General features: G+C 51.0%; 1 protein-coding gene across 1 annotated transcript in view; it reads right to left on the reverse strand.

The window, feature by feature from the left end:
- EFL1 (elongation factor like GTPase 1) overlaps positions 1 to 25,819 on the reverse strand; it is a 121,336-nt gene that overhangs the window by 70,641 nt on the left and 24,876 nt on the right. Inside the window, 8 exon segments of the mRNA XM_042940842.1 lie at positions 4,229 to 4,367; positions 9,337 to 9,503; positions 9,740 to 9,891; positions 16,679 to 16,778; positions 18,809 to 18,931; positions 20,659 to 20,795; positions 21,773 to 21,849; positions 23,158 to 23,281. Coding sequence (XP_042796776.1) covers positions 4,229 to 4,367; positions 9,337 to 9,503; positions 9,740 to 9,891; positions 16,679 to 16,778; positions 18,809 to 18,931; positions 20,659 to 20,795; positions 21,773 to 21,849; positions 23,158 to 23,281 — 1,019 coding nt within the window.

Raw genomic sequence — 25,819 nt, forward strand, 5'->3', positions numbered from 1 at the left:
AGGGGCAGCCCCACGGACACTTTGGCAAAGAGAGACAAGCTGTCCGCTAAGCCATGCCCAAACTGCAGATTTGTGAAAAAATAACGGCCGACTTTGTTTTAAGCTCTCAGGCTTTGGCAGCTTCATGATGCAGCAACAGGTAACCGGAATGTGTACGTTAGTTCCACCAAATTCAGCCACCCATCTTATTTTTTTTTAACTTGAAATCTCCCAAGAAGACAAACCTGTTTTAAGTTAAACAGCCAACCAACAGGGGCGCCCGGGTGGCTCAGCCGGTTGAGCGTCCGACTTCAGCCCAGGTCATGATCTCACGGTTCGTGAGTTCGAGCCCGGTGTCGGGCTCTGTGCTGACAGCTCGGAGCCTGGAGCCTGCTTCGGATTCTGTGTCTCCCTCTCTCTACCTATCCCTTCCCTGTTCATGCTCTCTATCTCTCAAAGATGAATAAATATTTCAAAAAAAAAAAATGAAAGAAAAACACAACCAGTAAACACAGCAAACCCACCGGTGCTGACCCCCCGCCGTGTGCTCAGCCGACCTGGCCCAGCAGCCTCGGGGCTGGCGGCCCAGCTCCCATTCCCCTGGGCTGTCCTATCCGTTCCTGGCCGAGGGCTTCTCCCCACTCAACCCGCCGCAGCCCTGGGCCTGCTCCTCTGTTCCTCCCTGAACCTCCTCCCAGCTTTGGAAAGTTCCTTATTAAACACGTGACTGATGAAACTGCTGCTCCTATGACAAGGGCTCCAGTTTTGTAACCAATTAGCAAGTGGCTTTTGCCTAAAAGGGTCACTCTGACTCCAAGGCTGGTAACCAGGTTCAAGAGGTTCCGATGGGGCCACTTAAATGGGTTATCGACCCAACCAAGTAACCAGTATTCTTCCAAAGGAGCACCAGGGAGGGAGATACCCTAATTCCTAATGATCTGAAGGTTCTTCTCTAAGAAACACAAGCCTGAAAAGTTAAAGCCGGGCCCTGAGAGAGAATGTAGTTTGGACTTTTTTTTCATCAGTGGAAAACTGATATAACCCACTCTAGATTTTCATGACATACGTATGTACTAAGAATTTTTACCTCACCCCATCCTTACGGAAATGTCAACCTACCATAATAATTGGCCATTTTAACCTTCAACGTTGTGCGTATTTTACAAACAAAATGTAATTCTGTGTATATTTTATAGCTAGACCAAAGAAAGTACGCCATACAATGCTATTTAATATTCTGTCCTTAACGTTTAGAATGTATGGTAAGTGTAACAGTATGCGAGAAATACAATAAAAGTCCTGGGAACCCACAAATAGTCTTCTTAAAACAAATTTAAAGTGGCTAGTCTATTTTTACCACACGAAACGTTAGCAATCACTGCTCTGGTCTAAATCATTTGGGGAAACTCAAGTCCAGAAAGGTCATACAACTGGCCTGCGGCCATATAACTAAGGCTAATAACCAGCAAAACCATGACCAGAATTTTTGTATACTCGTGTTTTCTAGTCCTGCACGGGGCTCAGTGAGATTTGGATTAATAAAAGGAAAACAATTATTTTAGTTTCCATTCAAAAGGCAAGTCAGAGTGGCTGGCTGGATTCCAGCTCCTTCAATGCCACATTCATAACCCTTCTGGTGCACGGCCCTCCTGAATGCAAAGAAACAGAATCCTGACAGAGGGGCCGCAGGCAGCGCAAGACAAGCGTGGGAGGAAAGCGGGCAGCCGTGTGGACCGGCTAGTCAAAAGCCACTCACAAGCCAAATTCCTTGTCTTAACTGCGGAGGCTGTCAGAGTAAGATACTCAGCGCCTTGCTCCTACTGTGGCTAGGGGCGGCCATGTGACAAAAGCCACAAAAAATGAGACTACAGAGAAGTCACTAAGGGGGCATCTCTTCCCAAATGGCAACAGTGCTGTGAGAAGGCCTTTGGTCCTAGTGCCCTCTTCCTGCCAGGAACGTGGCTGTGATTCCTGGAGATGCTAGAGCCACCTTGGTTCCCTGGGGGCATAATCTAGGATTGCAAACAGGCCGACAGAAGGAACCTGGCTCGCTGAGGACACGGGAGAGCCGTCACTCCGGCCCCAGACTGTGTTGTGCTCAGGCTTCCTGGTGAGTGAAATTCATCACAAGCATGCGTTTGGGTTTTGGTTACCTGCAGCTGCACACAAGCTTAGCTCTTCGGCAAAATTAATCCGGCTTCCTCCTCCGTGCGTTTTGACCCAAAGTGGTGCGCCCGTCTGTGTTATTTCCAGATCGCTAAATCTGGTGAACAAATGTTTACGCACCTTCACCATCACCTCGCAATTATTCTGAAATACCAGGAAAAGAGAAGGAAGCACGTGTCTCTTCTCCAAGAGGAAGAAAGTTCTAGCTCACCGCAGATGGCAGGGGAGGGCTGCCTGGAGAAGCAGATGAGAGAGAGACGGCATCCCTCCTCATCAGCTGTGGAACCTCAGTCCTGGACGGCAGACGGAAAGCCAGAAGAGAGAACCACTGCCCGTCAAGTTCCCGACCTCGACCAGGCAAAGACTACAAACGCTGGGCCTTAACGGGAGGAGACATGGCAAACACCATCCACTCTACAGATACCTTCCCTTGCCCTTGAGCGTTAGGTCCAAGATCTTCCGCCTTACCTTGCACTGAAGAAACAAAATGGGCTGAAGTTGAGCAATACGGCCATCCCAAGGAAGGCTTATAAACAAAGACAGGGTATTATTCGTTCTTCTTCCCATGTCCTTCCTGCTACGGTACTTTGCTGGCTACGGCAGCTCACAAACATACCAACCGTCAAGGTCCACTGGCATTTTCCAAAGGGTTGGAAGAGAATGGGGAACACTTGATGAGAAGCTAGGAATTCCAGTAATTTCATGCCCCTCCACAAGAAAAGAATTCAAACATAAAGAGAAGAATGGGTCTCTGTGAAGGAGTGGCAAAATGCTCAGGCAAGTTTCTTGGTCTCAAGTTCACAAAATCCAGATCAATCATTAGCTGTTGTGGACCAGCAGTCTGGACCATTTCTCTAAAACATAAAGAGAATTCCCAGCCGAGCAATCACCCGGTACACAGCTTTACGGCCGACAAGCACCCTACGGGCTCAGAAAGCAGCAGTACAGGACGTAGAGCATTTCACAGCACACTCAGGTCACGTGATGCTCCGAGGAAAATCCCTCAATCTGAGACTTCAGGGTTCACTAAGGACCTCAGAACGTGAATTCTGCCCACAGAAGCAGAAGCCAAGTATGTAAGAAACACTGCAGGGTTGACAAACAGTATTTATGGATATAAACTGATAAACGCTATTAGTTTGTTTTTTTTTTTTTAAGTTAATTTATTTTTGAGAAAGAGTGAACACGTGTGCACGTGTGCATGGGAAGGGCAGAGACAGAGAGGGAGAGAGAGAATCCGAAGCAGGCTCTGTGCTGTCAGTGCAGAGCCTGACGTGGGGCTCAATCTCATGAACCAGGAGATCATGACTTGAGCCGAGATCAAGAGTCAGACGCTTAACTGACTGAGCCCCCCAGGAACCCCTCTTTCTCTCTCTCTCTCTTTTTTAAAGGTTATTTATTTTGTGTGTGTATGTGTGGGTGAGAGGGAGAGAGAGAGAGAAAGAGAGAGAGAGAGAGCGAGAGAGAGAGCGCGCGCGCATGAGTGGGGGAAGGGCAGAAAGAATCCCAAGCAGGCTCCGAGCTGTCAGCATAGAGCCTGACATGGGGCTTGATCTCACAAACGGTGAGATCGTGACCCAAGCCATAATCAAGAGTCAGATGCTTAACCGACTGAGCCACCCAGCTGCCCTGATAACTACTATTAGTAAAGCAACATTTAATGGATAAAAAATACTGGAACAGAGGAAATGAGTTAAATAGAACTTTACATCAGAATAGTTTCCAATAACTGAGAACCAGAAGTGTCTTAGTCATCCAGACTGACTTTTAAGTGAGCAGAAATCCCCCTTCTTGCTCCCAACCAAACGGAGCCCCAGCTTAAAACGGGGCATTCACCAATTACTCAGGCAGTACTTTTAAAGACAGAACTTCCAGAACCCACAGCAAGTTACTGATCCACATGCTAACTCCTCAAACGCACAAACTTAAAGGCTCAGGACGCCAGAAAAAAATAACCAAAGGGAAAAAGAGATCAAAGCCATTTCCTTCAAAATTTCACAAGTCTGTGCGGCAGGTAGGGCAGGGCGACCTCTCAGAATGGAGTGTAGACGAGGCACGCGAGGGGCCCACAGGGCCGCCTTACCTAGCACGTTTCCTGGAGGCACCTCCACTAGGCCTTCCAGCTCCCTCCCCATCAGGAGATACAGGTTTTCCAGAGTGCAGCACGCCATGTGGGGGACCGGGGGGAGGTCGTCCAGTGGGGTGGAGAAGCCCGACGGCACCTGGCCAAAGAGAAACGATTGGAGAGAAGTTAGGAGACGTCAAACAGAAACGTTAGCTCGTGTCGATACGGTTACGTTGATCCACAGGGGAGATGGTGTGGTCACGTCACGTCAACCTGAAGCCCGGAAATCTGAAGTGATAGAAAGGATGCCTCGCTTTATGAATAAAATCTAAATTTCTCAAGTATTTAAAAACTGTCAAGAAAGGGACACAGACATCAGTTTTACGACTAAGTAATATCAATTCTGTGACCTAGTACCACCATATTAGCCAAAAACCAAAAATCCCCACAGCCCCTGGCCAGTATTTCCGGGAACCGTGCCACACACCAGTCCTGGTGCCACTGTGCTATTACTTCCACGCTTTTTATCACTTAAAATTGTTTTAATCTAAGGGCGCCTGGGTGGCTCAGTCGGGTGAGCGTCCGACTTCGGCTCAAGTCACGGTCTCGCGGTCCGTGAGTTCGAGCCCCGCGTCGGGCTCTGTGCGGACGGCTCGGAGCCTGGAGCCTGCTTCGATTCTGTGTCTCCCTCTCTCTCTGCCCCTCCCTGGCTCGTGCTCTGTCTCTCTCTGTCTCTCAAAAATAAAATAAACATTAAAAAAATTGTTTTAATTGTTTTAATCTCATCATAATGCCCTGCAAGCACTCAGCAAGAGCAGGTGCTCGTGCTGGGTTACACAAGGAAATGACCAAGCGGGAGAGCAGCCAGTGATAAAACGCCACGAAAATGGCCAAACATGGCTATTACATGCTCTGCTGTTAATCTGGAAGGCCGTGAATACTGGGGACACTGATGAGAAGACAGAGCAAGTTACCGCAGGGATATGCTGCAGGGATAACAGATTTATGCGCTCACCTCATATCATGTTTGATCTTAAGTTTCGTCAAGAATTATTCAGTATTCGAGACAGTATCATTCAGCGACCTCCATATAAATGCAAGTGCCCTAAAGGCCTTCAAATCAACCAACTAACCTTTGGTACCCACAGGCCCAAGGCACCGTGCTACTGCTGTCAATGAAGAGAAAAAATGTTAAGTTACAGCATATACAAAGATAACTAACATCACAGAGTGAGTGACAAAAAAGCACTACAGGCAAGTAAATTCACAGACACTCAGAGGAGGGAGAAGCTATTGCGTTAGGGTGAACTTGGAAACCCCAGGAAAATGTGGGCCTTTCGGGCGCATGCTACGTTTAAACGTACATGTTCTGATTCAATGACAGGTCTGCAGGATAGCTCTAAAGACAAATTGGGAAGAAATTTTAAAAAGGATTAAATTGGAAGACAAAAAATTATCTATAGATAATATAATCATCCACTTAGAACCAGCTACAGATAAATGATAATTAGTAAGACACTGTAAGCAAGGTGGCTAGACACAAGATCATTATACAAAAGTTAGCTGTCCCTACGTCAGCAAGAGAAAAAATACATTTTTTTAAACAGTAACTTTTAGAACGGCAACAAAATATAAGATAGCTGGGAAGAAGTCTAACAAAGTGATTAAGTATCTTTATGGATAAAATTGTAAAACTTTAACGAAAAACATTTAAAATAACCTAAATAAACAGATAGATACGCCTGATAGATTCACAGATAGATTCTATATTACAAAATGTTGACTCGTACCAAACACACGTACTGATTTAAAGCAATCGGTCTCTCAAAGGAGCTTTTCACGGAACCTGTCAAGCCGACCATCAACTTTGCATGGAAGAGTAAAGAGTTAGCAATAAGCAAGGCACTCACAAAGACAGACACGGTAGAGGGCACAGCCTTTGATATATCAAAACATTTAGAAGTGAAGTCAGCACTCAACAGAGACGGTGACACACAAACAGAAAAAATGAAGTCTGTTCGTCCAGAAACAGACCGAGGCGCAAACGAAACGCGACTTGGGACAGATGGCGGAGTGGTGGGTCGAGATGGACATTCATGAATCGTATTAGGGCCACTGGTGTTTGTATGGGGACAAAAACAAAACTGGATCCCTTCTCCTCATAGAATATATAAATACCGAACCAAACATTTAAGCGTGAAAGGCAAAACATTAAACCTTAGAAGGAAACACAGGCAAAAATTTGGGCTTCCGTGTGGTCATAATTTTAATTTTCTTAAACAAGATACAAAAACCAAAACTCATAATGGAAAAGACTGGTAAATTCCACCACGTTAAGACTAAGAACTTCTTTACATTAAAATGTACTAACAGAACGTGTGACAAGTCCCGAGCTGGAGAAGAAATCTGCAAAACTTAGAACTGACAAGAAATTAGCATTCAGCTTCTACAAAGAACATCTAAAAACCAGTATTAAAAATATATCCAGCACGAGTGAAAAATATGCAAATGACCCAAAGATATCTCCACAGGAAAAGGCATGAATGACCAATAAACATATTAAAAGGGTATTGAAGAAAATGTGAATTAAAACCACTTGAACAGACCAGGTCATCCACATCTGACTGGCAAAAATTAAGACCCTGACAACAGCACATTTTGGGGACGGTGTGGAAATGGAGCTGGTGACACACGGGACGCTCCTCTGGAGGACGATCTGGAATTAACCAGGTAGCTGGAGATGTACGGATCCTGTTACCCAGAGGATCCCTCTAAGGGTGTATTACCGAGAACTTCTCGCAAATGTGCCTAAGGAAATCTGTACAAAAATACTCAAGGTAGCATTGTTTAGATGAGCCAAAAACGAATGCAGCCCAAATACACAGTAACTGGAAAAGCGAAACATAAAACGTTTGTCTACACAATGGAATACTATGCGGCAACGAACAATGAACGAAGTACAGGAACAGGTGTTGACTTAGGTCAACCTCACGATGTTAGGTAAAAAAAAGTGAGCTGTAGAAGAATACCGACAGTAAGATTCCATCTATACAAAGTTCAGAAAGAAGAGATTTTTCTCAGTGCATATACAGGTCGTAAAACTACAAAAAAAAAAAAAAAAAAGGCAAAAGAGTAGCAGGCAGACTGACGGTGGTCTCCCCATGACTCCTGCCGCCTGGTGTTCACGCCTTCACGCAACCCCCTCCCCTGGGCGTGACCGGGGCCGGTGGCTCGCTCCTCACCAACGGCGCTCGGCAGAGGCGGTGGACGTCACTCTCATGCTTGCGTAACATCACACGAGACCGTCTTGCTGATAAGTTCAGCCTAGACCCTCCTCGCCAGCTGGAAGGGGCACCGCCAAGCCGGGAAAGGCCAAATGACGGGAAACCGCAGGCGGCTTCTAGGCCAGAAAGAACGTGGAGCCCTCAGCCCTCCAGGTACCGGGATGCGACTCGGCCAGCCACCCGAGCCACTCCGGGGGCAGACCCCTTCCCGGATGAGCCTCCGGAGAACACAGTCTGGTCTACACTCCGGCGTGGACTCCCGCTCCACAGAAACACGGAGACCGTGGATTTGCTCCACCCGCGGTAGTCTGTAACAGGCAGGCCACCCGGCGGACAGGACCCCAAGTCCACGTGAGGTTTATCTCCGGGTGTGTGATACCCGTGACAGTTTAGAAAAGCAGGTGGGAAGGAGACCTTCCGGGGCTCCGGCTACCAGAGTTCGGAGTCCTCCGTGCGGTCAACTCGTTCCGTCACTGCCCCTCGGGTGGTGGCACAGGACGAGTGGATTTCAGCCGCCAGCCCCCTGAGAGCAGAGCTGCGCTCCACAGAGAAGATAAACTGGAGGGCTCGTGGACTTCGTAAAGCCCACTAACTCCGTGCCACGCCAAGGGACAACAGTTTCTTCCTCACCTTGACGGTACAGAGAACAAAGAAGGAAGAAGACGGGCCACCACTCGAGCCTTACTGGTGAGTAACAAACCATCAACTACGTCTAGAGCAGCATGTCAACGAGCGTAAACGGGCTTGTGAGCACACCAGCCCCCCCCCCCGTCCCCACGCCAGCGGCCGTGCTCCCTCTCGCCAAAGCGCGACATGCCACAGCCCGCCGAGGGCCGCTCAGCAGAGTCATCGCCAAGGATTAAACAGCTAAAACTGACGGAATAGAGCACTCTAGGCAAGGCAAGTTGACGGCAGAGCCTCCCCCTGCCACTCTGTCTCTGCCACGGCCGAGGCCGCAGCTTCCCTGCTGTCCCCGCAAGGAGAGGACCGCACGCTCTTCTGCCCGTGAGGCAGCGACTCTTACAAGCTCTCAGGGCTTCTTGCCGATCCTGACTCACCGCCTGCACCTCTGGCATCCTCATCACCCTGCGACCTTCACGATTTAACTACGACGCATACACTCTGCTTACGTCCAAAAGTGACCCGAGGCTGCTCAAGCCTGCGGGGTTTTCTGCCCTTCGGCTCAGGTGTACGTAACCGGATGCTGGCCGTTCACCTGCTTACAGACCTTCCTGATCAATTTCTGGGCTCCACCTGCCGTGCCGTGACCGTGACCGCGGCCTGTCACCTGCTCACTGCCCCTCCCTGAGGCAGGCCTGAGCCCCCTAGTTTTTGGATCCCCGTATTTCATGAAGTCCTGCCGCTGCCGTGGCCCCCGCATGACAGCTGTTCTTAACCAGCCCTTTCCTCTGGCCTTGGAAAGCCTTACAGTTAAATGAGGCCTGAAAACTGAGTTCACATACTGGTTCAGTTTTCCAAATGCCACTGAGACAGATTTACCAAATGTTACCAAAGCAATATTAAGATGAGATATATGGATTCACCTGAACGTGCCTTTCTAGAGACAAAATAAACCTACCAATCAGGTAATCTCAACCGATACGGAAACATTTAAGAACCGTGAAACGATATACTAACGTCTTGAGGGCACGAGGGTGGCTCAGTCGGTTAAGTGCCTAACTCTTGATTTCATCTCAGGTCACAATCTCTCGGTTCGTGAGTTCGAGCCTCGCATGGGGCTCCTCACACTCCCTCTCTCTGCCCCTCCTGCTCACACACACTCTCTCTCAAAATAAGTAAAACAAAAAACATTTACAGTGACATTTTATTTCTAATTCTTACCCGCCGCAAAAACTCAACGGGGCTGTATTTGGGTCCCAAGACAAACATTTTCTTTCCTCTTCGAGCCACACCACTGAACACTCGAGCAAAGGCAACGAAAGACTCGTGGTTGCTTCCTTCTTCGGGCTGAGGTTTAAGGGTCTTACCCTCCACCTGGTGCTCATCACCTGCCAGAAACGAGAGGACAATGAGTGCCACGAGTGCTCCCTCCAGTCCAGGAGATGCCTAAAAACACAGAGCAGGCGGTGAATACAAGAGATGTGGCCCAGTTTCAGGAAGGAAGCACCAAGAATGACAGAACACTGATTAAAGCTACAGTTAAAGCCAAGCTCCAGAGTCAGGGGATGAGCGTCCTAAGTTAAAACAACTATTTCGCACCAAACCTATTTAGGGACAGCTGTACCTTTTGTCTCTTCTCCCTTTGGACTTGTTTCCGGGGCACCGCCATCTTCCGGGGGCTCCACGGACGCCGGCCCCTGCGTCGCTGCGAGCTTCTCCGCATGCCTCTGTCTTGCACGCTCACGCCGCTGCGCAATTTCTTCTTGCGTGAGAGGTCTACGGGAGGTCACAGACAGGTTAACACCTGGCAACATCAGCACCTCTCGGTCCGCTCGCGCAGGGAAAGGGCAACGGGGCCGGATAAGTCAGCGGGGCCGGATAAGACGGCAACGGGTCCCAAGCCCCTTCCGAGCACGGCCTCTGCGAGCTCTCCCCCCGCAGTAGCGATGTCTTCTCTACAATGCCGCGTGAGCTACTCTGAGCTTATGAACAGACACGCAAGAGTCCACGGCCCCACACACGGCCACACGCCACGGCACGGAGCCTGACCCTTGATGCCCACCTTCTTCTATGAGGCGAACAACGAGGACAGGCCGGAAACGAGTGAGATACCAGGGCTCAGAACACCCCTGCTGAGAAGCAAGCATAAGGCCTCGGTAAGAAATGGAGGTGTGGGGGCACCTAGGTGGCTCAGTCGGCTGAGCTTCTGACTTTGGCTCAGGTCATGATCTTGCAGTTCATGAGTTCAAGCCCCACATCGGGTTCTATGCTATTGGTGCAGAGCCTGCTTTGAATCCTCTGTCTCCCTCTCTCTCTGCCCCTCCCCAACTCATGCACTCTCTCTCTCTCTCTCTCAAAAATAAATATTTTTTTAAAAAATTGAGGTTTTCCCCACAAATGCCTAAGAATGTATGTTCACGAGTGTGGAGGTTCCTCAAAACTTTTAAAATAGACCTACCCTATGACCCAGCAATAGCACTGCTAGGAATTTACCCAAGGGACACAGGAGTGCTGATGCACAAGGGCACTCGTACCCCAATGTTTAGAGCAGCACTTTCAACAATAACCAAATTATGGAGAGAGCCTAAATGTCCATCAACTGACGAATGGATAAAGATGTGGTTCACATATACAATGGAGTACTACTTGGCAAAGAGAAAGAATGAAATCCTGCCATTTGTAGCAATGTGGATGGAACTGGAGGGTATTCTGCTGAGTGAAATAAGTCAGGCAGAGAAAGACTGATATATATGTTTTCATTCATATGTAGATTTTGAGAAACTCAACAGAAGACCAGGGGGGAGGAGAGGGGGGAAAAAAAGTTAGAGAGAGGGAGGGAAACAAACCCTAAGAGACCCCTAAGGACTGAGAACATACTAAGGGTAGACAGGGGGTGGGGGAGAGGGGAAAGTGGGTGATAGGCAGGGAGAGGGCACTTGTTGGGATGAGCACTGGGTGCTGTATGGAAACCAATTTGACAATAAATTATATTTAATATATATAAAAAAAGAATATATGTTCACAAAGAACCTGGGTCCAAGAGGAAGGGTTTAAGGTCAGGCTGAACGCTGGAAATTCAGCTGGACTAAAAGGTCAAATTGTGATTATCAGCTGTTGCATTAGACCCAAGTACCAGCACAGAAAAGGCGGTGTGTGGCTGTCTGTCTGTTGGGGGTTAGTCTTGGTTGGGGGAAGGGGAACGAGCTGTTTTCCTAAAGAGTTACCCTCACGTCTATCAGGCCACAGAGAGGGTCTTAGAAAAGGGAGCGCTAAGTTGAATAAAAATGCGCACTGTTGGGGAGCTTCAGTTTGGAAGGCAGAAGCCAAGCAGGTGCACGGATTCCCAGGACGAGGCTCCTCGCCCGCGTGTGGGCCTGTGCAGACCCGCCTGCACCCTCAGCCCCGGCACAAGGCAAGACCAACCGCCTCCCTGAAGCCGGCGGGACTACAGCGTCTTAGCCCCGGACTCTGGGACTGAGCGTTCAGGCAGTCGGGCCGGTGCTCTGGTCCTAACTGGACACTCCAGCTCTGGAAGCTGCCCACTCCGTGTGGTCCTGTCCCTCTGCGCCTCCCTCCTGCCGTTCCTCCCCATGATTTCTGCTTTCCTCCCCGACCGCTGACCTGACACCTGACAGGTGGTCTCATCCCCACGCTGCCATGCCACTCTCCCCTCCGCTCCCCTAAGCTCTGGAACCCGTTCAGATATCCGTTCTGAAAGTGCACCGTTCACGTGCATTCCACATGGCCACATACTCTCGGAGCTCCTATACCAGGGGCCTAAAACCTCTTCCTCCTTCTTACTTCACGTGGGCCAGCGTGGAAGGGGACCGCCTACAGCCCCGCTGCGGGCCAGTCGGGAAGGGGACCGCTTACACCACTGACTGTCCAGTGCTGTGTAGAAAGATTCTCACCTGCTAGACAAGGTCTCCCACCAGGACTGGGCACTAGTCCTACCTCCCTTTGCACCTACCCCTCAAAATGGATGAGTCTGGTTCTAGGAGCTGTCCCCTGGCAGTCAGACCCATGTCCCTGTGGGGCTGTGTCACAGGTCACAAAAACATGAGCGGCCGAGAGCGGCGTGATCAGGGGTCACGAGGCAGCCAGAACCACTGTGCTGGAGGCTTGCTTCGCCTGCAAGAGACCAGCCTCTCTGTCCCGGGAGCTCCACGCGTGAGAAGCCTGTTCAAGTACAGGATGGACTCTCCTTCCTTACAACTTCTAGCCACGGCTGCAGTCCTGTGCTCCAGAGCGACATCCAACAAATCCGCTCCCCCTTTCCTTTCGGTGGCCTGCACTCGGGCCCCTCTCCCCCTGCTCCGCTGCAAGCCAAACCCTCCAGCTGTTTCTTCAGTCAGCCCCAGGATGACTTACTGTGTTTCTAGACTTTTGCTAAAACCTCTTACGACAGTATCTGAGTTAAAAAAGAAATGCAAAATATAATGTTATCGTTAGAACAGGGAGGAAAAAAAACATGAGACACCTGTTTGCAGGTGAAGAGACACAGTCTGTTTCAATGGGCTTATCACCAGAATCTCGACATCGCCTTAATCCCCTTACATGTACGATAGTACGTATTTACTACAACAACTAAATGAAACAGACACCATCGTCTCTAGTTTACAGCTGATACAGCAGAGGCTCAGGAAATTTAACCTGACCCAAAGTCACACAGAAAATAGAGGGAGGAGCCGAAATTCAAATCCAGCTCGGACTCCAAACCCTGTGCTCGTTATCCCCAGGATGTCTCCCCTTCAGAAGGAATTAAAGAGGATAAAATAATCATCACATTAAGCAGATGATGTTAGCTTTAGGTCAAAAGAAACATCCATTCACGTAAGTTACATCCTCATTCTACCTCAATTCACGACACGGTCGGGGAGCATTAGCGTTTATATTTATCAAGTTAGTGCCAAACGTGTGGACGCTTGCTCCCATCTGCGCACGTATCCGCCCGTCCAGGGAACACCTGCTCCGTGCCCGGCACTGCCGTGGGCCGGGACCGGTGTGCAGGGAAACAGCAGACAGCCAGACAGAAATCAGCAAGGACTACAGCCAGCACCCACTGCGTATCCAGCGTTTGTTGAGAACAAAGAGGAATTTGTACGCAAGAAAGCTGAGTTCTACCAGCCAAGGAACAGCCGCGGGCGATGAGTTATTCAGGCTGTAGTTGACTGACTGTGGCTGACTCTTCCTGAAGGGACAGCAGTTACTAACATGAGATGGAAGAGAGCGGAGGTGAGCACGTTGACCCAAAGGTTGGGCATGTGAACTGGTGGGGGGGCGGGGAAGGGAAGAGGCAGAAACACAAATCCATCCACCCTCCAGATTCCAAGCAGAATGCTCCTGCTCTGGCCTCTGTGACCCTGGTCAAGAGGGGGCTGGGATGTCCGAGAACAGGCTGGAAGGCCGCTGCAGCTGGGACAGAGGCAGCTGAGAGGATGTGAAGCGACAAACCCGGAAGAGTGGCTTCTGGGGGCACCTGGGTGGCTCAGTTGGTTAAGTGTCCGACTTCGGCTCAGGTCATGATCTCACAGTTTGTGAGTTCGAGCCCCGCATCGGGCTCTGTGCTGACAGTTCAGAGCCTAGAACCTGTTTCAGATTCTGTATCTCCCTCTCTCTCTGCCCCACCTGCGCTCATACTCTGTCTCTCTCAAAAAATGAATATTTTTTTTAAAAAAAGAAAAGAGTGACTTCTGTTTGAAGACAGCATCTTGTTACAGAAAGAGCTGCTTCTCAAGAAGGAAGCAAAAGCAACAGATGCAGACATTCGGGGGAGAAGAACGGCATAAAAAAGTCCCAGTCAAGTGTTCCTGAGCACACATGTAGACCACGTACATGTTAGTAAGAACTTGTGGTAGACTACGGCTGGGAACAGCAAAAACAAAGTCCCAGAATCTAAAAGGGAAAAGGGCAGGGAAGCTGGATGGCCTCCAGCTTAGATTTAGGAGTGAAGGGTGAAAAGCCACACTAGGCGGAACTTTCCAGAACACTCAGTGAGAAGCCGAGGACTGTGCCCAGCAACGCGCTCCTTCCCGCTCCCCACTCTGGCCTGGGCCTGCTCACCGGATGCAAAAAATGGTGGAAGAAACCATTTACTATGATGTTTTGGAGGTCAAACTCAATGCCACTGGGAAGAATTATAAGAAACTGGCCCTGAAGCACCACCCTGATAAGAATCAGATGACGGACAGAAGTTTACACAGGTTTCTCAAACTTCGGCAGAGCAGAGTGCTCTCTGCTACAAAGAGAGAAATGCAGGACAAAGGAGAACAGCAATTAAGGAAGGTGGAACTGGGGGCTTCGGCTCTCCCAGGGACATCTTTCCGGGGGAGGGGGAAGGGCGCTGGCAGGAAGGAGAGGTAAAAACACGCATCCGCTCCCAGGTATCTCAGAAGAGTGACGTAACGGTATGAGAAAGCCAGCTCTGCCAAAGAACAAACGTGGGGCCGGGTGGACAGAAGGCGCGGCGGTGTGCGGCCCGACTGCGGAGGACCTGGAATGCAGGCAAGGACTCAGAAGAGGGAGCCCGGAGCGGCTCGGTACATTCGGGGCGCGTGGTGCAGTGCCGGGGCCGTGGGGCATGGATCCGCCCTAGATGGATGTGAAACCTGCAACGGAAGGAAGACGTCTCGAGAGAAGATTCTAGAAGTTCTCACTGCAAAGGTTATGAGGACAGCTGGAGGGTAACATTCCATGGCGAAGGGGACCAAGAAGCAAGACTGGAGCCAGGAGACATTACTATGGTTTTAGACCGCAAGGACCATGCGGTTTCTGCTCCGCGAGGACGCCTTCTCGTGCGGGGATGCGCAGCTGGCTGACACGCTGTGCGGCTCTCAAAGCCAGCGTCTGCTCGTGACAACTGAACCACCGTCCTGGCCTCTCACCCAGGCCGCCGTCAAGCACAGACACGTCACATGTGTGACAAATGAAGTCATTCCAATTTACCGTAGTCCACGGGAAAAGGGTCACCTGATCACTGAATTTAAGGTCAACTGTCCTCAGAATGGCTTTTTCTCTCCTGACAAACTCTTTGCTGGAAGGAAGCAGACGAGGCTGAAGACACGCACCAGGCAGAGCCGGTGGGCTGTGACGCAAATCCCGAAGCGAGGCTGAGGGGCACCATCCGGGGCCGGCCCCTGCCTGACCTCCCCCGGGGTCAGGGGACGGCACTCACTGCCGGGGTCCCGTGCAGACAGTGCGTGGAGGGGGGAGAGTCACAGCTCACTACTCGCCGCTGCTTTTGGCTCAATATTTGACTACAGCAGCATTGTCAAAGTTAAACGAAGAACACACTCAAATGTAAGTGCTTGAGGGGCACCTGCATGGCTCAGTCGGTTAAGGGTCCGACTTCGGCTCAGGTCATGATCTCTTGGTTCACGTGCTTAAGCCCCATGTAGGGCTCTGTGCTGACAGCTCGGAGCCTGGAGCCTGCTTCGGATTCTGTCTCTGTTTCTCCCTCTCTGCCCCTCCCCTGTTCGCATGCTTTCTCTCTCTCTCACATATAAATAAAAATTAAAACAAAATTTTTTTTTAAATGTAAGTGCTTGAAAAGAAAAGAAAGAAAAGCCACAGTGGATGAGTCGGGCCAGACTCCACCCGGGAAGTGAAAGGCTGTCGCCTTTAAAGCGGACACACCTGGACTCAGACACTGTTGTGGCCTCCTTCCAGCTCTGTGACCTTGAGCATGGAACTCAGTCTTCTTAAGGCGCCTGGCTTCTCTTGCAGGTACAAGAGAAACACTAACTTCTCCCACTGGAGAACTGCTGTCAGGTCCGCACGGCCCCTCAGCGGTGGGGCGCGAGTACTGAGAGAGCTCGGTGCGTGCAGTCAGTGAGGGGAGCGTCGTTATTTATAACGCACAAGAACGAGACTTAAGATGCTCCCCGATGTACTGGACGTTCTTAAGACGTCATGTTTATGGTGCTTCTCTCGGGTTGCTGGAAAAATGCCTACAAAGAATGGCCAGGGGAGATGCGGGTACTACACAAGAGGGGCTCCAGGCACCCACGTCAAGTTTTCGTTCTGGACCCCGACATCACACGATGGAGCCCCGGGCAGGGGAGGCGGCCTGGAGGCGCGAGCCATCCCCCCAAGAACGGACCAGGATCTGAACTACAGGGGGAGGGAGCGGGGCCGGGCAGGAGGGGAATGCACATGAAAAACCCGGATGCTGTAGAACAGATTCTCCAAGACTCGGGGACCGTGCGAAATCATCCATCTCCGGAGGCGCCAACGCCCCACCTCCACGCAGATCAGCAGAGATGCTCATGCGCTTATAAATCTCCACTGAGGTCGCCAGCCAGGCTTGGAGAACTTGCCAGATGCTCCCTAAAAGTTACCTGTGGCTACAACCGTTACTATATTCTCCTTCAGACTTCACATCAAGGCACACCAACTGTCCCGGAGCTGATTTCACCTCGCAGGGTGCACACCGTATGTTTCCACAGGGGGGGCTCACCAGCAGTCCGGGGCTGGGGAGGAAAAGCAGGGGCGTGCTCCGCCCACACCCCCTCTGTGCCACCCTGGGAACGTGACACCCCCCCCGCCCCGCCCCTATCCTTACCTGGGCTTGTTCTGCGGCAAAGCCTTGGCATCAACGGCAAACATTTTGGAAACGAAGATGATAACCGGAGCAGTGTCTTCACTCCCACATTTCAGGAAAGCTACACAAACAGGGAGTGAAAATGTCACTCTTTTTCCCGTCAACCCTACACGGAGCTGAAGCCAGCAAAGCACCCCCCCCCCCCAAACCAGAAGCCTCACAAATTCTTCCCTAGACCCAGTGAGCAAGGGGGAACACTGAGGAATGTTCCCACGTGTCAATAGTCAACAAGGTAGCTCATTAATAAAATACACACAACTTACACAAGTTAGAAAACGGAAGGGACTATCTTATCACAGCAATAACAAAATCCTTAGAAATAGTAGTATAACGATGTTAATTTCCCCTAAATCTATACAACCTAACACAATTTCCTATCAACGTATTGACACCTTTCTTTACCTCTTAGAGGTATAAAACCACTGATTAATTTTTTTAATGCTTATATTTATTTTGAGAGAGGGTGCATGAGTGGGGGGGTGCACAAGCGGGAGGGAGGGAGGGCGGGGGAGAGAGAGAGAGAGAGAGAGAACACCCCAAGCAGGCTCCACACTGTCAGCACAGAACCCAATGTGGGGTCAGACCCACAAACCGTGAGATCATGACCTGAGCCATAATCAAGTGTCATCCAGGATACTTAACTGAGTCACCCGGGTGCCCTGATTAATTTAAAAAGAAAGAAAATCACCCCACACCAAAATAATGTGCACGTCAGCGAAAGAAGTCGACAGTACAATTCAAGAAAGAACAAAGCCACAGGAAGTCAGAAGTGAACACACACCAGGCGTGTCGCCTAGGGCACCAGGGCACAGCTGTGAGGAGCAGGGTGGTCCCCCCGCCGCACCAGGATCGCGCAGGCCGCACCGGGAGAACGCCGAAGGGAACCCAAGGCAGAAGCAGGGACCCCAGCGCAAAGCTGTCCTCTCAAGCAGGTGAGAGATCACCGTGCGGCCCAGGGAGGCAGACGCAGAAATGCCGAATGCCCCGCTCTGGACGGACTGCAGAGCAAGGCCACGCAGGGTGCGGAATCACACAGAGCCCGGATGACGGCCAGCTGTGGGAGTGGGCGGGTGAATGAAGGGACCTTGTGGGGCGGAACTGGGGGAGGCAGGCTTCGGGCGGCGGGAGGAAGCCCCGTGTGGGAGGTGCGGGGGGGGGGGGGTGGCGGGGTGTGGCGCACCTCGGGCAGGCGAGCAGAGAGGGGGTGGGCGGCGGGGTGCCGCGACGGGAGGGGGAACGGGGGGGGGGGGGGGGGGAGCAGACGCGCGCTGCAGCCGCACAGGTGGGTGGCAACGGTGAGTGTGCTGTCCCGGACAGCCCTGAGGTGGAGGAGGTCGCCAGGGGACCGGATGCAGGGAGGGAACGGATGGGGTCTGAAGGCTGAGCCTTGCTTGGGGCGTCCCACCCCGGAAAAGTCAGGGCGAGGAGCCGGGAGAGACGAGAAGGATGGGCGGCCAGGGAGACAGGGAGAAAAGCACAAGCAGGGGGAAGCCCGAAGTCATGAGAACACGGTGTCTCCTGGGGGGGAGGAGTGATCTACGCCGTCAGACACTCGTGACGGATCCGGTCAGAGGATTTAACGAGGACACTCAAGAGGGGCCCCGAGAACAGCAGCCGAGTGGTTCTGGGCTGGAGGCTGCACATCTAATCAGAGGGAAAGTGGAGGCCGCGAGTCCTCGCAGCTGCCTGTCATGGAGCCTGACGGAGCCTGGGACGGGCGGGTCCCCTCTTGTGGGGACCAAAGAGAGGCCCGGCCCTGGAACCCCTTCCGCGGCCCCCAGGGACCCTGCCATGGTGGCGGCAGAGCAGCTCAGGGACACACCGTTGTTCGTCCAGGGACCGGGAGACAGGGTCACCAGGAGATCAGGAGACGAGACCGGGGCAGAAGGGAGGCGTCTCAGAGCCTCCGCTCTCCCAGCCCAGAGAGGACAAAACGGCCGTGGCAAAACTCCGACTTCGGCAGGAAAACAAAACTGGCAACAGGGCCTTTTGTGGAACTGTCCGTGGAGTCGGCCACCTGGCTAACTGGTCTAGAGCAGCCTGGGCTTGGGATGCTCAACCAAGCCCCTGCCGCGTCCACCTTCGGCTCACCTGCTTTCAGGGCCTGGGTTTCTGGGGGAAGAGAGTCAAACGTCTGTGATCCCGTGCACATCAGCTTCTCCACCCGCTCGGCCGTAATGTCCAGGGGGCTAGGAAGTTTCTGACACACCATCGCTGAAGTCTGCGGTTAAGGACTCACAATCGTGAACAAGTGCCCTCCACCCAGGCACAGACTCACAGCACACGCCGACTCCTGAGGTAGCAGTGGACATCCACACACAAAACGCCCGAGCTGTCAAACATCGCGCGTCACGTCTCAAAATACAGACACAAGTTCAGGGAGTTCGTGGACTCTCTCAAGCCCGGGGAGGATTCTTCTTTTTTTTTTTTTTTTTTTTACTTTTTTTTAATGTATATTTATTTTTGAGAGAGAGAGAGATACAGAGCACCGAGGTGGGGGGGGCGGGGGCAGAGAGAGATTGGGAGACACAGAATCCAAAGCAGGCTCTGAGCTGTCAGCACAGGGCCCGACGCGGGGCTCGAACCCACGAACTGTGAGATCGTGACCTGAGCCAAAGTTGGGCGCTTAACCGGCTGAGCCACCAGGCGCCCCGTCCCAGGAAGGACTCTGAAGACAGACATCCTAATGCACTGACAGCCCACGGAACAAGTGAGGAGAGCTCAGTAGCTTGTCCTAAAATTTTTTCACGTGGTTTCAGTCTCTACAAACTTTTATGAAACAACATCAGCCACCGGCTATGACACGAGAAAGTCCCCTCCCCGAGCCAGTGTCACTGCAGGTGTGGGTCCATCTCAGCTCCAAGCTGAGGTACCACTGCTGGCCCACGCCCGGGACACTGTACCACAGCCCACCGGGGGCTACTTGGGACACGCAGATCAATGAAAAGAAGATAGTTTACCTATAAAATTACTTTAGTTGGGACACCTGGGTGGCTCAGTCAGTTACGCCTCTGACTTCGGCTCAGGTCGTGATTTCATGGTTCATGGGTTCAAACCCCACGTCAGGCTCTGTGCTGACAGCTCGGAGCCTGGAGCCTCTTTCAGATTCTGTGTCTCCCTCTCTCTCTGCCCCTCCCCCACTCATGCTCTGTCTCTCTCTCTCTCTCTCAAGAATAAATGAATGTAAAAAAAATTGTTTTAATTACTCTAATGTATCTCAAATCAAGTCTTCCTCGAATTAGTAACAAGAAATACCAATATGCTAAGAAAATATGGCACTAAAATGAAACACTGATCTGACATACACATCTAAACTATCTAGTTACACATAAATGTTAGTAAAATAAAATTTTTTGTTGTCACAGTCTACTAAACAAAAAGACACATCTTCCTGAAAGAACATTCATTTGAATTGGTATTAGTAAGAATACGAATTAGCATCAGAAGATTCATTTTTAAAAGCATTAAACACAGTTTCATGGTGGAATACGAAATAACCACAGAAGACTTACTTTGATTTTTTTTTACTGTTTATTTATTTCCAAAGGAGAGACAGAGCATGAGTGGAGGAGGGGCAGAGAGAGAGAGAGACAGAGACAGAGTGTGAGTCGGGGAGGGGCAGAGAGAGAGAGAGAGAGAGAGAGAGAGAGAGACACACACACACACACACACACACACACACACACACACACAATCCAAAGCAGGCTCCAGGCTCTGAGCTGTCAGCACAGAGCCCGACGCGGGGCTCAAACTCACAAACTGCGAGATCATGACCTGAGCCGAAGTCGGACGCTCAACCGACTGAGCCACCCAGGCGCCCCACAGAAGACTTACTCTGGATTGAAATGTGTTACTTCCAAAGGATTTCCTGTTTGCCAGTCACGTTTTTCCTGTTTTGTCAAAACTATCACTTCATTAAAAACCATCAGGACAAAGGATACCAAGCACAGCATGGGAAATGGGCAGCCACTGGCTGCAAATGGCATTGATCTGAACTTTAGGATCAGAATGTCGTGCCTCCCGGGCTCCAATCTTCAATCCTAAAGAAGTCACGATCTTATCAATTTTTTCTTTGTCCCTGTAGGAAACATACAAACAGGGAGGTCACAGAGAGACACCCAGGGGCAGAGAGGAAACGGAATGCCACATTCTGACACCCTTCCTCCAGACACACTCCTTCCACAAGAACTAGGCACACTTCCGGGGCGCCTGGGGGGCTCAGTCGGTCGAGCGTCCGACTTCGGCTCAGGTCATGATCTCACAGTTTGTGAGTTCGAGCCCCGCATCGGGCTCTATGTGGACAGCTCGGAGCCTGGAGCCTGTTTCGGATTCTGTGTCTCCCTCTCTCTCTGCTCCTCCCCGGCTCGTGCTCTGTCTCTCTCAAAAATAGGTAAACATTAAAAAAAATTTTTTTTTTAATAAAAAAAAAGAACTAGACACGCTTCCTCCCAACATACTCCTCCTACAAGAGACTAGACACACCCGGAAGGGGCTCCAGCCACAGCGGAGGACGGCTCAATCTCTACTCCGTTCCTTCCAATGACCCCTTCTTCAGAGCCCCTTGGAGCACCAGCCCAATCCCCCTAGCGAGCTATGGTGATTGGAGAGGCAGTTTTATGTACGAGTGCTGGAAGTCACAGTTCCAACTCCAGATAACTCTGAATGGAAATGTACTAAAGCAAACCTTCTTTCTACTTGTATCAGGCAAGTCGGTTCCCAAGTTCCCTGTGAATGATCCTAGATGTCAAATACCCTTTCCACTACAAATACGATTTCATCTCAAACCGGGTTTATACAACCAAAGGTCCAGCGTTTCCCTCCACCCATCTCGTCTATATCCTCGTCTCAGCCCTCCAGAAGCACAGACTGCTCCTCAGTCCCTCCCACCACCTTTACCTGCACCACGTGCCCTTCCACCTTGGACCCCGGGACCAGCCCATCTGTGAAGGGTCCATTCACTTGCTCCGTCCAGCCCACCTCTGTGAAGAGACACCCATCACGCTGGAAGGGAGGCAAATCACGGCGCCCAAAGACCCAGCACTATAGCAGTCTTACCTTTTCAAGACCGCATCATACAAACTCCATATATTCTCCAGGATCAACTGTACAAATAAAGGTTTCTTTCCTTTCGCCTGTAAAAAAGAACACACGTACTTAAGTTTCCCAATATTCAACAGGCAGCCTACATATTCATTCTCGACGTGTTGTATTAACATGTCTCGTTTCTACTAGAAGATGTTTACTTAGCAGTAAAGTGGCAGAGAGCAGTTATAAATATGCACTAAACAGCCAATAATCTGCAGTCAGTAACAACCACCGTTCTCTTCCTCCGGGAACCAGAGACTCGACAAACGACGAGACCGGCTGGGGGTCAAGTCGCTGGGACCGCCACCTCCCCGCACTGCCATCAGGGGGCACACGATGCCCACACCGGGAGCTGAAAATTCACTCCGCGTGTGCAGGTCCTTCCACGAACTTCATCCGAACAATGTTCTTAAACATGGAAAACACTAAACTTCAAGGAAGAGGGTAAAAGAAAAACAAGAAGCCCTACCGTTTCTCTTACCAAACAAAATCTATGCAAAATAATGGCAAGAGCACCAGGAGAAGGATGCCCTCACACACACAGGAGACGGAACATAAACGGATGCCCCCTTGCTCGAGGAGGTAAGAACTACTGTCCCCATTTCACAGATGGAAGAACGAGACAGAGGCCACAGAGCCGAGACTCAGCCACAGACTCGGACTCTCGACCCACCTCGCCACGCTGGCTCCTTTTTAAAATATACTGTTTATGAAAAGCTTTTAATGGCAAGGGGAGATGTTCACAATATGATGTGAAGCAAACCACCAGCTCCGTTATGTAAATAACAGAATCAACCGAGGGATGTATGCCTCTATCCTACGAGAACGCACAAAATTAAAACCACAGCATTAGCAGTGCTGGCTTCTGTTTTTTTCTTTTCCTTGTGGCTTTATATTCACAAGCATTTTCTAAAAGGAACATACGTGCTCTTCCGTGAGAATGAATTTATAAAATCCTGAATTTTACATTAAAAAACAACCCGGCCGTAAGGAAGTATCCTTCGAGGCTCCGTGACTCGGCATCCCCTCTGCCTACAGAAGGAAGGGCTGGGCAGTAGCCACCTCTCCCCGTGAGCACACGCGGTGACCAGCGCTCGGCGGGAGAGAGGCCTCGGCGGAGCCTCGGGGTACAGCAGGCTCCGAGAGCACATCTTTTTTTTTTTTTTTTTGAGAGCACATCTCTTTAAACACCCGGTATTTAAAGAACAACACTTGGAAATGAGACACCTGAGCTTTAACCAAATGTGTACAGGAAAAAGCCCCTCGTGGACTGACCCACGTGAACCAAGGACAGTAAAGGTGTTACCGCGCAAGTCTGAACAGGGCGAGAACGCGAGGGACACGTGCCACATCACCTGATCAACCTTCATAATCTTCTTGGCCTTCATATTTATATAATAATCTCCCCACAGGGTTTTCATAAGGACTTCTTTTCTGATGCCAATTTTCTGACTGTAGATTCTGGCAAAGTGCTCGATCCTGGAAGGAAATCAAGTGTCCTCGTCACTGACAACAATAATCAAGTCCGAGCGCAGCTGACACTGGAGCGTTTCCGAGGCAGCTTCAGCGGACTCTAAACGCACCGCGGACGCAGGCGTTTCCACCGTCCGACAAGCTGGTACCGGCACCCCCGCGTTTTACGGCAAAGGCGGCGGCACCGAGATACCGCGTAGGTACCACGCAACGCGGCTGCCCACGCCCCCGGGCACTTGCTCTGCGTTCGCAGGAATCAGAAGGCGTGCGGCCGCTCCCCGTCTTACGTCCGCACGTGTGAAAGCAGCCAAGAGGCACGGGGGCCGAGATAGGGCCCCGGCTGCCCCCTGCAGCTACGCCAGCGTTAAGCTCTGTCTCAGCCCCTCCCTGCTCTGGGTTGCCCGTTGCTCACAAAGGGAAACCGCCAGAGCCAGCCAGAAAAGGCCTTTTGGCATCCTGGGTTAAAAACATGCACAAGTACTCAACCCTCCCGGGCCCGCGGCGAAACCAGTTGGCACCAGCTTCGCTCCCCGGCCACGTGAGAGCAATAACCAGACAATTAAGGGCACCGTATATAATGTCGGTGCCATCCGGACGGAAGACCTAGGGGAAAAATCTCTTCTCTGCGGGGAACAGCCTACTGAGCGTGAGCTGTGAGTCCAACTCTCAAAGTACCAGCATCTTGGAAGATGCCTGCCGTTCTCCCGCCGCACAAGGAGTCCAAAGGCAACACAGTCCGGACAAGTCTTTACGCACCCATCAGCAGCCGCGGTCGTGCCAGAACCAGGGGTTAACCGCAACCTTGTCCCGTTAGCTGACACTCTCCGGCGACAGCGGAGGCCTGGGACGAGCAGGAGGTGGCCAGAGGGGAGGAAGTTACTATGGTCGGAGCCGGCAGTGTGACGAGGGTCAGGCTGCCGCTTAGAAGCAAAAGCAGGCGCTACAGAATCTGAAGATAAACACCCAGTGTCCCCACTCCCTGGGGGCGAAGGGAGAGAAAATACCCAACCGGGAATCAAACTTCAAGCTCTACGGTTACAGGCCGCTGACGCTCCAGAGTTGGCCTCGACGGGCCACGACCTCAAAGCAATTGGCGATTAGAAACTTCATTTCCCGTTTGATCCAACAGCTATTTGTTCGGCTGAAGTTTTTAAAAAATTTTCCAAAACTTTAGTTTCTATTGCCATGTTATTTACATTTATTATATCTATAAACTGCCTACGCTCTAGACATATGCTCCATATTATCATTGCCACACTATTACAATTTTTTTTATTTTTGAAGGAGGGACCCCTCCTCTCCATAAATTCGTGCCTCACGGCACAGACCGACAGCTTTCCCGCCGTGGAAGGCTGGAAGGAGCAGCAGTGGTCTCTCTCGCAGGAGCAGGGGCTACTCCACATATGAGGAGGCCAGGGGCCGAATGCACGCAGTTCCCGAGCCTCCAAACAGAAACAGACTCTGTCCTGCTGCCCGCTCCAGGGACCCCCTCCCCGGCTTCCTGTGGCTAAGCACGCTTAGAGCAAGGCACAGGTCGGCAGACCCTACCTCCCCGTGGCTTTCTGCTCATCAACACCTGACCCTGCCGGGTACAGTGCAAACCTCCACGCAGACGTGCAGCCCCGTTCCGGAACCCCCAGGAGGGAGATGGCGGAGGTCCCAGCACAGCCTCCAACCCCACTCCACCCGAGAGCCCTAACCTTTACGGTGATGGTGATGGTGATGGTGATGGTGATGCCTGTCAGGGCCTCAATGGATAAAGCCTGGGTCTGTTCTTACGTGGTTAAAACTGAAGATAATGACTGTGTGACTAACACGGTGAACTTTCAGTATTTTCAAAACTGCGTTTTGTTTTTTTTTTTTCTCTTGCCTGATACAGGACCGATTTTTGGATATTCTTCACGGACACTTAAATTCTGACTTTAGTTATTATGCGATTCACATGGTTTATGGTTTCTCTGGACCTGTTAACGGTCTGTGATATAAAATCTTCCCGAAGCCATACACATTTCTACCTCTACTTCTGTTTTTGTCTCATGCACTCTGTTGTTGTGATCACTGACAGAGAATGAACCTCTTCACTACTGAAAACTGTCCATTATCCACATAAAAAGGATCCTTATGCCACGATACATTTGTTATAAACTCTGCGTTGTTCATCAAAACTGCTGAACTTTCTTTCTGCTCACATTTGATTGACATATTGAGCCAAAGCTTTGGTATTTATCCTCTGTCAACTATGCTATTTATCTATTTTGTGTAGCAAACCTTTGGGTTTCTTTTTTAATGGAATCTCCTTTGCTTACTTATTTTTTATTATTTTTTGAGTGGGGGTGGAGAGAGAGAAAGGGGGGGAGAGGGGAGACGGGAGAGGGGAGAGAGGAGAGGGAGAGAGAGGGAGAGGGGAGGGAGAGAGAGGGAGAGGGGAGGGAGAGAGAGGGAGAGGGGAGGGAGAGAGAGGGAGAGGGGAGGGAGAGAGAGGGAGAGGGGAGGGAGGGAGAGACAGGGAGAGGGGAGGGAGAGACAGGGAGAGGGGAGGGAGAG

This window comes from Panthera leo, chromosome B3, assembly GCF_018350215.1.
Source record: "Panthera leo isolate Ple1 chromosome B3, P.leo_Ple1_pat1.1, whole genome shotgun sequence".
NCBI classification, from domain to species: Eukaryota; Metazoa; Chordata; class Mammalia; order Carnivora; family Felidae; genus Panthera; species Panthera leo.